The sequence below is a fragment of the Heliangelus exortis genome, chromosome 2, assembly GCF_036169615.1.
Source record: "Heliangelus exortis chromosome 2, bHelExo1.hap1, whole genome shotgun sequence".
In the NCBI taxonomy this organism is placed as follows: domain Eukaryota; kingdom Metazoa; phylum Chordata; class Aves; order Apodiformes; family Trochilidae; genus Heliangelus; species Heliangelus exortis.
In genome coordinates this window covers 142,961,259-142,977,234 of record NC_092423.1, presented here as the reverse complement: position 1 = coordinate 142,977,234, position 15,976 = coordinate 142,961,259, and the positions used below count along the sequence as shown (strand labels likewise).

Below are 15,976 nucleotides of genomic sequence, written 5' to 3'. Positions count from 1 at the left end.
GTTTATCCCTGCAGCTAGAGGGGATTGGGCTCTGCTCCTGTTATTTTCTGGATGGAGCTTAGCTAAACACAGCAGTCCCATCTGCTCTGGCAAAGGACATCTCCAGCAAAATGGTACAGGGAGAAGCAGCAGAGAAGTGATGGTTGCAGCCTCCTGCAAAATTACAGGATAGGAGGCAAACTTCCCTCAGTAGCCCTCAGTTTATCATGTCTGTGTACACTGCCCACTTGTCTGTCTGGAGAATCATTTCAGAGGCTTCTTGTGAATACAAGACAAAGCTACCAAGAAAACCCCAGAAACTGCAAGCACCAAAACATGCTGTTCTCTCTCAGGAACTTCTGCTCCTGAATAGAAATTGCCTCATTCAAAGTCCCTTCTCCCTGCTTCCCATTTCTGCACTGCACACAGCACAGACAGAGACAAGGACAAAGAAAACAAAGACAGACAGTGTTTTCACATAGAAATTCATGCTAAAACACAACCACATTGAGCCATGACACATGATGCTGAGCCTGCTCCTTCCCCTCAGCTCAGAATGGTTAAACCTGAGTTTGGAACCAGGCAGTTCCCAGACATCCATGGCCTGCATTGACCATGACCTCCAGCTGTCCTGTATATAACACTATGCTGAGCAACTTTACCCAGTGTTCTACAGATGAAAAGCTTAAGAAAGGTGAAGGGGGGAAATAAAAGTTAAGAATGGCAAAGAGAAGACTGCTGTGATAGATATGGAGCAGTTTGTGAGAAGTTAGCACTGGGGATATGCCCAACATAGCATTCCCATTGCTGGTCTGCATAGAGCAAATAGAAACCCTCTTCTATGTACAAGTAAGATATCATGACAAATAATTTGGGTTTTAATCCTAAGGGATTTCAGTCTCAGAGTTCATGGATTTGGACATTTTAGATGAGAGGATGTTCAACATAATTTCCTTTCCGTTCCTTCTTAGCCATTTTAACAACACAACACAGTTATTTTCATGCTATAACTGAATTATGTCTGATAATGTATTCCATATCACCTATCTATCTATAATTAGTAGCCAATTAATTCTTTACTATACATTAGCTGATAGATAATGTATTTTGAATATAGGTGATTTTCCCCCAAGCCTTGTTCTCATTCAATTAACTACTGGAATTAAATCTGTCAGGAAAAAGAGCTTTAAGACAAAAGAAATAAAAGACCTGACCTAAAGCCTTCTGAAGCCAGACTCCTCACTCCTTACCATTTGGTACCAGGCTGAGATGCAGCACTACAAGTGTCCCTGTCAGGCTGCAGTGGGGCACACATGGGGCAGTGAGGCCAGCACGTTCCTCACAGCTGCCACATGGACACCACCCAGGGCAAGGCTGTGCTCAGTACTTGGCAACAAAATGCAGGCAATTGCATTTTGAGGTGTAAAATATGTGCAAAGACTTCCAGCTGGGGCACTGTCAGATGGCTCCTGCTGGTTTAGCTGGCAGGGGAATGTCTTCTGGAGAGCCCACAAGTTCCACTATGGTCTAATTCCTCTAGGGGTTTATGTCCTACGTGCAGACCCTCAAGGAGGGAGCAGTTCAGCATCCACCAGGAAGCTGCAAGTAGCTGGAAGTCTGAAAGGCTTTATGATATTCAAAACCACCTTCTCCAGCCTTCTGAAAAAAACATTTAATGAGCTACTTGGAAAGGATAGATTTAAAATCTACTGAGCCAGGCAACCTCAAGTGCTTTTGCTCTATAAAGAATTGAGTGCAAGAGGAATTATGAGATAAGGATGGGAATAACATGTGTATGGCATGGGAGAAGAGGAGAGAATTTTCTATTCTTATTTATGGAGAGTTTTAATTCTTGATCTTACATTTGAACCACTTGCAAACCAAGCTGAAGCACAGCTGTGCTTCGCTAGTGTGACACGCAGTGATGCTTAGAGGTGGAAAAAAGTCTCAGACATTTTATTTGGAGAGTTATGTGGTACACACACAGCTATGGAAGCAAAATGAGGTGATGGCATTCACCTTCTTCACTGCTTGACATTTAAAGAGTCCTTTGGTGGCAGGTAACAACCTCTGCACCGTGCTCTTGTTCAGGCTCAAAAATGTTCCTGGAAGACCTCTGCATCTGCTGCTCTCTGGGAGGTTTTATATTCAGGATTTACTAGCTAAGCTAACTTTTCATGGCCTGAAAATATATAACTATAGCTATAACTATATAGTATGAAAGTAAAAAATAGAACTTGCCACAAGAAGAAACAGGGAAATGCCATGCCTTCTGCTCCCAGTTACTTCTGCAAAAACAGAAGTTTTGGTTCCCTCTTGGGTTAGACCTACCCATGTGAAACTTGACTGACTGGATTGGACCTTACACCCCTACAAAAGACAGGAGGTATTCAGTTCTTAGAATTGCCATGGAGAAAAGTCAAGCCTGCTTAGTCTATCAGATGGTAGAAAATACAATGCTTTCAAAAGAGCTATCTTGAAAGCAGCACTTAAGCAGAGATGGCAAACTGCCTGGGACAGTGACCTGATGTTTTCAATAAGCAATGACTGCACTCAAAGCAAAATGACAATCTGGTGCTGCAGGGAGCAAACAGACTGCTGGCATTTCTGGTGATTAAAAGGGCCTGCAAGGCATTCTGTGCTGCTGGCAGATAGACAGACCAGCTCTTTCCAGACATGCAGTATGACAGACTCATAAATTTCTATTATAACCACTGTCACCTTCTGAAAGTTACCAGTATTGTGGAAAGAAAAACTCTTCCTGTGCTCTGGGCTCATACTTCAATGGGCTTTAGATGTTATTCAGCATCTTTAGCCCCATCTCCCCAGGGGTTTAGCTAATCATCTAAGCTTGCCTCTAAAGTTTTATTTTATATTTGCTTAGAATGAGAAATCCAAGAGCTTTCAGATTACAATTTCTCAGATTTTACCATTGGCCCAGCCATCTTTAAAACATCTATTTTTATGCTCTGTGGGTTGGGCACAAATCTAGCATTTCTTGCTACCCTCACTCCTCAACAGTTCCCACGGATGTCAACAGGGGAACAATACAGATGAGGGTGAAAAAACCTCAACTGCTGCTGCACAACTGTTGACATGGCATATTGTATTGCAATTTCTGTCCTTGATTTCTCTTCCATTGGTGCCACCTTCTTGTTGTGTTTCATTTCCCTCTTTGTCTAGCTCTTATTTCTGGCTTCCTAATTTGCTGCCTTCCTTGTTACTCAAACACGGCTCAGAGAAATCCCATAGGAAAACTTTTGCACCAGTACAAACAACAGAGTGCCTAATTTAACCTTGCAGGGCTTTGAGAACACCACATGAAAAACAGCCATTCATGCCAATTAAAAGTACTTTAAAAAGAGACAGTGCTCAGCTACAAAAAAAGATTCAGCCCATCTCCTACTTACAGTGGTGGCAGGAACAAAGACATTCAGATACAGACAATCTTCACTGACAGAGTTGGATGGGGCCTCTCCATCTCCTGGCTGCCAACAAGCTGCCCTAGAAACACAGATTCAGAAAATTACAATGGAAAGGCTTGTACTCTTTTTCAATGCTGCTATTTCCTTATATTTTGATGCTCGAAGTTTATACGATCTGTAAATCTGTAGATCTCAATCACATTTAAAACTATAGGGTATGAAGATGATCAGAGGGCTGGAGCACTTCTATGAAGAGAGGCTGAGAGAGTTGGGGGTTTTTCAGCCTGGAGAAGGCTCCAGGGAGACCTTATAGTGGCCTTTCATCACCTGAAGGGGCTACAGGAAAGCTGAGGAGGGACTTTTTACAAGGGCATGTAGAGATGAGGAAAGGGATGATATATTTAAACTGGAAGAGGATGGATTTAGGTTAGACATTAGGAAGAAATTCTTTATTATCAGGTTGGTGTGATACTAGAACAGGCTGCCTAGGGAAGTTGTGGATGCCTCCTCCCTGAAAGTGTTCAAGGCCAGGTTGGATGGGGCTTTGAGCAACCTGGTCTAGAGGGAGATGTGCAAGGGGGTGAGCACAAGGGGGTCTTTAAGGTCACTTTCAACTCAAAACAATCTATAATTCTATTAATCTATACCTTAGCAACTCAAAAACAAGCCTTCAGGAAACTCATGCTTTACATAAACTGGACAAAGTTTGCATGATGTAAGGGGAGCAGGAGGACTGGCAACCTCAGGCACAGGTCTCCCCCAGCTACTGCCTGTACACCTGTGTGACCCACTTCCTGCAGACATGCCAGTTGTTTAATAATTTTGAAGAATTCATGGACTATATTTACTTATATTAATTTTAAGTTTTAATGGTCTGTAGGAAAATATGGTAAGTTTAAAATTTTTAATGCATTTTAAAAATCTTGCTTCAAGCACCATAGCAGAAAATTAGCAGAACTTTTAAAGGAATCCATCCAGCTAGCCACATACAGAAAATCCTTTTTCTGGCCATCATCTGTATGAGACTCATATGTTCAGCTCTCACCACAGGGACAATCAGGTAGATGACTTTTGCAGTTCAGATATAAGCTGTTTTGAAGCCAGTTCCTTCTACTTCACAGCCATATTTACATCACATAATGAGTACACCACATTATGGAAAAGCTGCACAAGTTTATGGGGAGGCATCCAAAAGAGGTTATGGAAGACATAGTAGTATCTAAGAGAATTATTTCTAAATTATCATTTTTTATATCCCTGCAATATTTTACACTGAAGGAATGAAGAATTTAATAGAACAAGGACCAGCTTTAATACAATTCTACAAATTGTTCCATAAGGGAGGATCCTAGGATGGTGATATCACTGTATAGTCTTCACACTGATGAAGAGAAGCACATCACCTCCAACCAAAACTACTCAAGCCATCTTAGGCAGACAAAGTAGGAACCCAGCCAGGACAAGAAGTTGAACATTAGTAATCATCCAGTTTTTTGCAGGGCAGAAGGAGTCATCACCCATGCTTATGGATAATTTTAAAATTTTTTTTTTTTCTAACACCTCATCAGTTTTCCCAGCTCTTGAAGCTCTCAACATCTCCTCATTACAGGACTGATGCTGGAGAAAGGCTGCCACCTGGTGAGGCAAGACCACAGCTCCTCCAGCAGCTGGAGACTCCACAGATGGAGAAGGGGTTTTTTGTTGTTGTTTGTGTTGCTGTTGTTGTTTGGTTTGGGGTACTTTTTTGAGTCTTTCATCAGGTCTAGGCTGATATATAAATATTTCTTTTCTGTTGGCAATGACACTGTGCTAATGTGAATTTTCTATATGCAAACATGCAAAAGTTTTGCATATACAACAGCTAAATTGTATATATAACAGCAACAGCAAAATAGAGTCCTAAAAAAAAGTAAATGTCAAGACATTTTATACAAAAAGAGACTGAGGTCCCTCTCATTCTGTGCTACCATGGTACTAAGCTCAAATAATTATTTTTTTAACTTTCTTTGAATAATAAAGCATAATGTCTACGTTTTTCACTCACCTAAGGAAGCCCTGAGACTTCAACAGACAGAAGCAGATTAACTAAGGTCCCTAAATTGCTTCGAAAATCTCATCCAGGCTGCTCATTGCAATGCCAGGTCTTCAAAGAGAGACCAGAAAAGGCAGATGGCTCTTACCAAAGCCTGAGCAGAGCCCATGCTGTGTCTGCAGACACCAAGAGCTGGTGGTGTCTGTGCTAACCCAACATCACCCTTCAGATGAGGAGACAAAAAGCCACATTGCACCAGATCCTCCCAACAGCCAAGGGGCTGTGTGGCTGCTCTGGTTATACTGTGACCACCTCCACAACTCAGGTGTAACCTGAGGGACCAGACCACCAAGACAACACTGCATCTCTTTTCACTTAGTTCATCATAGAATTTGCTAGAAACCTTCAGAGACAAATCCTGAGTAATGAAGGGATCAAAAGCTTCAATAGAGCTGATAGGTCTCTAAATCTGTAGACTTGGGGTATATTTGCATGAAGGCAAGGGGTGATTCATCTGTAGGGCTGCAGGGTGACATTCTCTCAGCTCCCTTGCAAAATCTATCAGTTCCTAAACCATGCCAGCTCTTGGCCAGATCAACTAACTCAAGTAGTTTGTCACTAACCACAGAACCAACACCCTCAGTACCAGGGATTGAACAGGACTGTGTGGCAAGATGTGGGTAGAAGGATCACACAGGATCTCAGTAGACCTCAGATTCCTGGAAGCTCTCAGGTCACTAAACCTCAGCTTTTAGACCTGGTTTCTGTAACTCTACAGAAAATTCACTGTACACTCTCCTTTTGACTGCTCTGCACCTTCAATCTCTTCTTTCCTATTTTTTAATTTTTATTCTTTTTTTTCCTCTTCCCTGTACCTCCTCGTGTCTGATAGAAAAAAAAATAGTCTGTTTTTTATTGATAGGCACACAGTCTGGTACCAACTCTCATGTGTCAGTTTCCTCTGCACATGTGCAGCATGGCTCTCTCAAACATGATTTGTGTGCCCTGTAGTTAGATCTCTATTATGTGGGGCAGGGATGCACTGTGAGAAAGACACATTTTCATATCTTGTGTCTTGTTGTTGCTGCATTTCTACTTGTTGTGTTGTTGTGTTTTGTTTTTTCTTTTTAAGAAATCCACTGTCCTGACAGGTTCTACAGCACAGATGTACGAAGTAGCACCATCCAAACCCTCTTCTCTTTAATTAAAAAATACCCAATTTATCACTGGGGTTCCCCAAAGCAACAAAATTAAGACTCGTGCTGTAAGACTGAAGCACACACATGCACACAAAGTTTCTGTCCACAGAGTGCCTCCAACCTAAACTCACCAATGGTGATGTCTTCAGAGCCCTGAAGACCCAGGGCCAGCCAAGGGGAAAATATCAGACACAGGGACTTAAAAAAAATTTAACCAGCTCCTAGCATTCATTTCCTCTTAAGCCATTACCTAAAATGTTTTTAATTTCTGCATTTCTTTCTAAGGCATTTAGCAAGTATTTGCCTTTTAATAGTTTTTGGATGGAAAAGACTGAGTCCTTCAGCCTGATCTAGACATCACTGGGCTGAGAATTTCTGTTTGAGGGTCAACGCTTCTGGTTACATCAGTGTTAAAGAGCTCCCGTTTGATTACTCACTTTAAAAGTGTTTGGCTCAGCAGGAGTAAAATGCATTTATATGAATATTATAAACACTGATTATAAATATATAAATATGTATTTATATATATAAATACAGAATGAAAATGGATTGAAAGCAGACAGCTGGTGGGAGGCACAGATTCAAGGCAATGTACTGGAATCCGCCTTTTTTCCTCGAGGTGCTCTTGCACAGTGACATATCGATGGAGAAATTACTCTTTTAGATAAACAAAGTCCCAAATTTGCACTTATCTGTACCCTATCACTTATTTTGCAAGAGAGGACATGAATACCATGGTCATTATCCCAGCTACTTTCTCACACCTGCATGGAGAAGCACTTCTGCAGATGATCAAAGGGGTTTCTTACCGAGCCAAGGTGGCATTCCAGGTTTCCACCCAAGCAAATGGCTCTGGAGGACTAAAACGCTTCTGCCCAAGAGGGGGGGCAGCAAATGGGACCCCCAGGAACTGCCTGATTCTTCTCCACTCTGAGCCAATGTGGATCACCTGGGATCTGCCCATCAGATCTCCATGGGATGGGATGTAAACGGATGGGGTTAAATCCGATTCAGACATGGGCAGGAATAAATCTATCAGGGAGGGAACAAGGGAAAAACAATTTGCTTTTTCAAGTTAGCATCACTTCAGAAATGCAAATTAATCCCATTTCCATTAATTTTAAGCTGTTAAGTGTCTAATTCACTTCTTTAAATGAAACAGATAAATTTGTTGATATTCACTCCTTATAAAATATTCCATGCTATGCTAGATGTTAGCTGCTGGATAAAAACATTTAACTTTCTAATGCTTATTCAAACATTTCTTCCAGAGCAGACATTACGTTAGAATATAAATCTGAGCATTTCTAAAAAAAAAAATAATTTTTAGAGTTTTCCCTGACTCTAAAAAGCACAATGTTAAGCCATCAAAAAAGCAAGTCAGAGAGAGAAGTTATAACCACAGAGAGAGGAATGACAACCATAGAGCTCATAGGTTCAGGCTCTAAGCAGGAAAGACTCACACCTCAGACCCTTTCCAGGGGCTGTTTTCTCACATGAGACAGAACAGCTTTAACAGAAGGCAATGTTGCATACCCCCAGCCCATGTCCAAATTCCCCAAGGTCTCACGCAGGATTGCTGCACTCCCCATGAGGATCACCAGTGCAAGTTCTGGCCAAGTCTCTTGCCACACACTCAGTTGTGAATAGTGCCACATTTACTTCAATTTAGGCCACTATCTCAATTTTTGATCAAATATAATTTTTATCTGAATTTATTTTTTGCTTTCAGAAAATTATGAATTAGGACATTATAGTTTAAGTCATTTTTTTTCTTTTTTTATATAATGACTTTGAGAAATATCTGTGATCTATCCAGAGAAGAGTTTTTCAATTTCTTACTTTAAAATAGAGCTAAGTGATGTGGTACCTGGTTCTAATTCTCTCCTGAAACAATGTATTCTAAGTGACTAAATGTATTCTAAGTGACTAAAACCAAACCTACATAAATAGACAAACACATAAGTCCAGCTTTCAAATGTCAGCCTATGATTTTTCTTCACTTAAGTTGGAACCTGGAGTATCAGTTCTTCACAGAAACCTGTGATCAGAAAAGGAAATATTTCTTCCCTATCCTCTCCTACTGTTACCTGATTTCTAGTCACTTCTAATAAAAGAAAGAATCAGTATTATACCAAGAGAAAGCATTAACTTCTAAAAATCAAGGAAAAAGCCAACAAAAACTAAGAGTTCAAAATAAGTACATAGTCAAACAATACAGTTTTTACATCTCCACTCAACTTCTATTCCTCTCAATTTAATTTCACTTCTTAAAAAATATTAATTCATCTTAGTGTGGTTTTTTGTTGTTTTTTTTTTTTGTTTTTTTGTTTTTTTTCTTGAGGGATGGTTATTTATTAAGACTTTAGTTTATTTTTTAAGACTTTATTTATTAAGACAGTGGATTTACAACATGCCTCAGAGCTTAGAAGGAAGAACATACAGAAACAACTACTGCAGCTGAAGAGGAAGAAGCTGGACTTTTCTTACTGTTCCTTTTTGTTGTTCCCTTCTAACATTCTGCACTTTCCAGAACATAATTTTACAGACTGAACTTCCTTTATTATATGTGCTTCAGTATGAGATGATAACACAACGATTTTGTGAATTTTTATAAAAAAAAAAAATTTGGGACTTTTGCCTATCCTGCTTGGCTGTAATACTACTGAGAGAGCAATGGACAGCTGTCTAGGACACATCCATCACACCTACTGAGGATTTCTTCATACCCATCCATGAGAACAGTGCACAGGCCACCACAGTTTAGTTCCTTCCTCCACAGCCTTAACTTGTTCTTACCTTGCCTCCTATATATATAGGTAGCTGGCTCTTTGAGTAAAACCCAGCAGGTCTGCCCTTGCAGGCCATGTGTGCATATCTGTGTATCAGGGTAGAAAAGGCATATTGTTGCTGAAGGCTGGATTTCCAGGGTAACCACTGCACAGGACTGGTTCTTTGAACAAGCTGTAAGGTGAAACGTATTGAGAAAAAGCAGGTAAAAATGCAATCTCAAAGTATCTGTATGACATTGTTGTAAGATGCTTTAAAGAAAGGTTTTAAAACAGGTCAGCAACAAGGATCATGCTCTAATGCAAAATAATGGGACATAAATCACCTCTGACTTCCAGAACATTCTGCAGAGTAGCCAAAGGAAAAAAGGCTATATTGGCTTTAAAATGGAGTAATGCAGCAAAAGAACTGGTATCCCAGCTCTTAGGAGCAGAAAAGTATCGTCCAATAAAGTACTGAGGACCTCAACTGAAGTCAAAGAGTTCCAAGGGAGCCCTAGGCAAAGGTTTCAGAAAAAGAAAAGCAATCCAATTTCTACTAAGAGATGTGCATCCAATACCCTCCCTTTAGAAAGGTTCCTTCAAAGACTAATGGGAAAAGGAAAGGAATGGGAAAGTAAGGATCACCTACTTCATTACAGACACTAGGATAGCCCTTAAAAATAAGTAAAATCAATGTTTTGATGTAAGAAAGGGGGTGGGGAGGGGAATCACCATATCTTACTGGATAAACAAAAGTCTCTGGCAGTGGAAAAGTCGTCAGATATATCTCTAGTAACTTGCACAACTTCAAAGCTTGAGATGGATGAGTCCATGAGAATGGAGGACACATTTAGGAGTTGCCATTTATCCAAAGATTCTGTAAAATGAAGCACACAAATATAAAACTGGAGAAAATTGTGAAAAATTCAGAGGAAAATAAGTTAGATGTGAAATCACTGGGAAGTTTTCCAGTGAAAGAATTCTACCTTGCTTTGGGAATAAATTAAATAAAATATGCAAAGCCTTCAGACTGACTAGAGGATCCAGTCTCAGCTTCAGAGGTAATGTACAGCTAGGTTTACAAATGTGCAGTTAATAAAGAGGAAAATCAGAAGCAGTGCTGTCCCAGTTTGCATGTAAATCCAACTGATTTAAATAAACAGATCCTGAACAGGCCTAATAACATTACAGGACATGGGTCACAATACTTGGGCATGAGTTTGTGAGCAGGAACAAGCATGAACTCCTTCGAAAGCAAGTGGAGATCCTACAGGTGACGTAGCATGTCCAGGACCTCCTGCAGATATCCACGTCCATCCTTAAAGCAGGAGATGTATCCTAAGGTAGGCTCTGCCTCACTCACCTGCAAGGTAGATGTCTACATCTGCTTTGATTACACTGTACTCCTTGTACTATCAGCAGGAGCAGATAATTTACTATATAATATCTCCATCCTGTTTTAGATATCTGCTTTAGGATGAGGTAAATCACCCCCAGGAATCCACTAATTGCAAGTCCAAGTATGCTGCATAGGGAACTTCATATGAACAGCTGAAATGGGGATGTCTTAGTTGCCTGGGTACATCTACATTCAGAGGGTAGGTACTGACCTTACAGGCTGGGTGAAAATGAGACAATGATTTTTGAAAATGTTACTTTTTTTTCTTCAATTCCTTTACAAGCAATCACCCAAAATCCCACAGAAACACGTGCAATTTTCACAGATTTACAGACTTCTTTTTTAAAAGGTCACAAGGATTATTTTGATCATTTTAATTTGACATACTAGACAGAACTACATGAAATTTTCTTAACTGTTCTAATGTCTAACTGTTACATAACTAAGATTCAATTATATTTCTTATATGTAGATATATACACACATGAATATATATATGTTTATATACAGGTGTACATGCATATACATGTGTAAGAATATATATGCATATACATACTGACTTTAGAATTCACCAGAAATTATTCCTACATCTCAAAGTAGATTTTTAAAAAATGCCACAAACATTCTTTTCTCATACACGATGAGATAAAAATATCTGCAAGCTCTCCATTTTGTACACAGAGGTCAAAAAAAAAGGCTTGGGAAAGTATGGGCCTTTAATTATTTTAATTCCTTTCTACAGTTCAATATGTTTTAAAAGCAAAAGGGCCCTGCTGTGGCCACCAAGGTCTAAACAGGAGGCTGGCATTATCTTCTCCATGTAATTGTAGGGTGAGGACAAAGCTGAGTCAGCTGTCATCTCACAATTCCTGGTGAGCAGATCTTGCCCTTTTGCTTCAGTTCATTTTTCATACAGATTCAAAAGCTGTGATTGTTCATTTCATTAAAGGTTTCTTTCAGTCTTCTAAGAAATGGGTGATGTGAAAAGATGTCAAAGGTTTGCTTACTCCCTCTCCTCACAGAAAGACAGCTGTGACTCTACAACCAACATCTAATCTAAAGCTGAAGTCTGGGATTCCACAATTAGGGCTGCAGCTCTCCCTGCAGCTTGGAAAACATAGAATGGCTTGAATTGGAAGGGACCTTAAAGGGTCATCTCGTCCAATTCCCCTGCCATGAGCAGGGACATCTTCAACTGGATCAGGCTGCTCAGAACCCTGTTCAAACTGACCTTGAACGTTTCCAGGTATGGGGCTTCTAACACCTCCCTGAACAACCTTCTCTGGTGTTTCACTAACCCCATAAAGAAAAAATTCTTTCTCATCTAGTCTAAATCTGACCTTTTTTAGTTTAAAACCATTACCACGTGCCCTATTGCAACAGGCCCTGCTAAAATTCTGGTGTTGATATACTTGTCCAATTGTTGAGAACAAAGACCCAAGAGAAAACACAGACTAGCCTGGTTACATCAATCTGTGAGCAAATAAACAGGACACAGCTATAATTAAATTATATTTTAAAATTATTTTATTCCAAATAGTTAATGGCAGCACAGGGGAGTTGCCACAAGTCAGGCTTCTCCACTGATATTCAAGGTCTTTGCTTTTGCAAGGTAAACCCTTTCCAAGGAAGTGTGAGCTTCAAGCATGGGTCATCTCCCAGAGAACAAGCTGAAAAAAACAATGTTCTCCCATCACTGCCAAGACTGTAACCTTAATACTAGATCCTTTGCTCTCACCCTTTCTGAAAAAAATAATCTGATGGATTTATGCAGTGATGTACAGACCCACTGAACACCATATACCTCCCCAAAGAGCCCAAGTGTGACCTAGGAAATAAAGCAACATCAGGTCCCATGGGTGCTATTCAACCACTTTAAAATCATTCCATTCCTGTTATATTTCAGAGCAACTTTTCCAAGAGATAGAAGCTGAAAAACTCCAGCTAAATAGAAATGCAGGTTAATTTGGTATTGAAGAGTCATATTTTAAAGATCACAAGCTTACTTGCCATTGCAATCTAATCCATCAGCAGCACAATATTCAGAGGGAGAGTGAATTGGCAAAGGAGCAATGACCCTGCCATCACAGCTTGACTTGTGCAGCAGACATGCTCAATTTTTTTCTTACCCTTAAGCAATAAATATTCAATTGTTTTGGAGGAACACAATCATTTTAGTCATGTGGGAATCACCACATTTCATATGGTCAATGGTTTCTCTATTTTAAAACCAACCAATATGACCAGTTCCATGACCCATATTAGAAAATTTCAAGCACTGCATGTAGTGTGACAGTTTATAGAATTTAGTCAGTAAGATACTTAAAAATAGAAAGTGAGTGATGGAGAATTAACCACTGCATCTTCTCCAGAAATTATCTGCAAGCCTTACTAGATCCCCCAGGCCTTTATTTTCCAGATCATAAATTGTATGCGTTTGCAATTATTTCTTAAAAAAAAATTTTTCTGAAAATATTAACAAGAAAAAGATTTATTTTTTTAAATAAATTTTTACTAAGAAAGAACAGTGTTGCCATCTTGCACTGTGTACAGTACTTGTAACTGAGGTCCTACTGCAGAGACAAGTAATCTCCATAGTTTCAGGCACGAAGCTCCAAATTACTAACCATGGTTCTTTCCAAAGAGTCTTGTCTAGATTCCACTGGAAACCAAAAAGATTGGGTGCATCAGTGGTTTTGGAAGATATTTCACCAGACTGACTCTCTTTGCACAGCTTCCCTGACTCATCCAGTGACACTGGGCAAGTCTCATAATCCTTATGTGCCTTATTTGTTTGCCCTAAGGTCAAACATGCCAGAGGAGTCTTGCTGAGCTAAACTCTACTGTCTCAGGAAATAAATTATTAAAAAATCCACAAGAACAAAATTAGTTCTTTGGATTTATACATCTGACACTTGAATTTGGCCTCCTGTATTTATTTCCCTGAGGTTTACTAGCTTACTGTTATTAAAATCTTGTGAAGGTGCTCAAAAGAAGCTTGTGAGTGCACACTGCCATTATTGGGTACATGTAATGTGTTCCACAATTTGATTACAAGCTAAACTTCCTAATTCTATATTAAAATATTTTTATTTTATCCCTTTTTGTGGGATGGAATCAAGTTAACAACATTCATTTTATATACATATAAGACATATATATAACACATATAAGACATATATATATTACATATTACACATATATGGGCACTTTGCAGCCCATGCTAGGCACTGAAGAGTGACCACTCATGACACAAACATCCACAGATCATGTGTTCACACCTAAACCACATTTTATTTTGCTTATTCTTGCAACCTCCCAGTAGACACCTGGGGTTGTTTTTTGAGGTTTTGAATGTTTCTTTCATTCTCAGCCCTGTCTGAAACATTCATAATCTCAGACTAGCTTTAGATATGGAGACTTCCAGCATTATTCCTTTCCTGTCTTTCACCCAGCTGACTCCAGATGCAGCTAAATGCAGAATCACTAAGGTTTATTTTACTGACAGAGCAAAGTTCTTCAACCCAAAGCCATCCATGAATGGCACCACTGCCAAGCAGCAGAAACTGCAAATGAGATTTTGGCTATCAGTTGTTTCCTTCTCCTGGCAGCAGATCCAGCAAGTCCAGCAGCCACACACCCCTGGTTTCATTCTATGAGCAAACCAGAACTTTCCATGGGTGATCTAAACTCCACTCATCTAGAAACTGCCCTTAAAGGGCACAAAGCTACAAACTGGCTCTGCTCTACTGAAACTGCAAAGTGCACCTGATGGGCTGGAAGACATTTCTGGTATATATATATATATATAGGTTAAACTCTGACCTTCCAAACCACATTTTGGCAAAGGCTTTGATTGGATAATTACAGCACTCTGAATCCAGGAGCCCTGTAACTTTTATTGCAAAATTACAGAGAGCCTCTCTCTTCCAGATGTTCTTGTTTGGGTAGGCAAGATTTAAGACTGGATTTACAAAAGGACTCATGCTGGCCTTATTCTGCTCCCACCCAAGTCATAGGATCAGAAGACTGGAACAGGTTTGCTGGGGTCACAGAGTGCAGCCTCCCACTTTCACAGGCAATGACATGATAAAATCCTTCTCATAAAGTCAACAGAAGTCTCATTACTGATTTCAGTGGAAGTAAAGAGGGATCTGTTCTGTGTTTGCTGGAAAATTTGACATTTGATATAAGTAAACAGAGATTCAGAAGTGCAATAAAATAGCAGATTAAATTTAGAAGAAGACTTGTGAAGTTGCAGAGGTGCATAAATCAGATGAAGTTAACAAGGTGCATAACTCAGGAGTCAGTATGCCTAAGTTACATTTGAAAGACAAATTGTAATCTTAACTCTGAAATTTGTGAGCCACATTTAATAACCCTGACTTGAGCCAAAAACATGTTTAAAGACTGAATTCACTGCTCTATATCCCTAGATTTAAGGGGTTTTTTTCCCATGAAGACTGCTAACCTGACTGTATATACCAACAGTCTCCCAAACCAGCAACACAGCTCAGAGATGCTGAACACACCCTAAAATATAGCTACTTCTCATTGTTGTCTATCCACTGAGATTTGAATAATACAAAATGAGTCATTTTTTTTAAAAATTGCTGCATAATAACTATAATCACACCTCAGACAAAAATGTCACAAAGTAACAAATGTGTTATTTACGGCCTTTAGCAGTGAGTAATCTTGCTAAGCTCATGCTAAATGCAGGCTTTCTGCCTATTTCAGTAGTGCCAGTTATAGTAAATGGCATAGTAGTAGGATACTAAAAATGTACCAGACATTTATCCAGGTTTAAAATAAGCTGTTTTCAAAAAGCTGAACTCCTTATGTTTAAAAACAGAACAAAAATTGAACTTAAGGTAAAAGAGAGATTAATTCTACACCACAGGTCCAATATATACTCTACAGGGGCATGGTAGATCAGTTCCTGAGGATGTATTAAAAAGGCTGGTTTTGTTTTACACCAAAGATCTGCCTGATATATCCCCAGCATTGTGGGAAAACAGGAAGACAAACGATGCTATTAATCACCAAGATCAGCTGCATCAGCACCTCTGCTACCATCAGCATCTCTATTGAGAATGGAAATACTCCATGTTCTGAGCTGGCCTATTGGGAAATTTATTCCCCCATGGTCAAATCCCACAGCCACTGCT

General features: G+C 39.6%; 1 protein-coding gene across 1 annotated transcript in view; it reads right to left on the bottom strand.

Moving 5' to 3' along the window:
- The window catches only part of TG (thyroglobulin), a 156,078-nt gene that overhangs the window by 68,800 nt on the left and 71,302 nt on the right, over positions 1 to 15,976 (bottom strand). Inside the window, exons 36-39 of the mRNA XM_071736933.1 lie at positions 10,149 to 10,283; positions 9,435 to 9,599; positions 7,445 to 7,667; positions 3,390 to 3,483 (exon numbers count right to left, since the gene is read on the bottom strand). Coding sequence (XP_071593034.1) covers positions 3,390 to 3,483; positions 7,445 to 7,667; positions 9,435 to 9,599; positions 10,149 to 10,283 — 617 coding nt within the window. The remainder of the gene's footprint in view (positions 1 to 3,389; positions 3,484 to 7,444; positions 7,668 to 9,434; positions 9,600 to 10,148; positions 10,284 to 15,976) is intronic.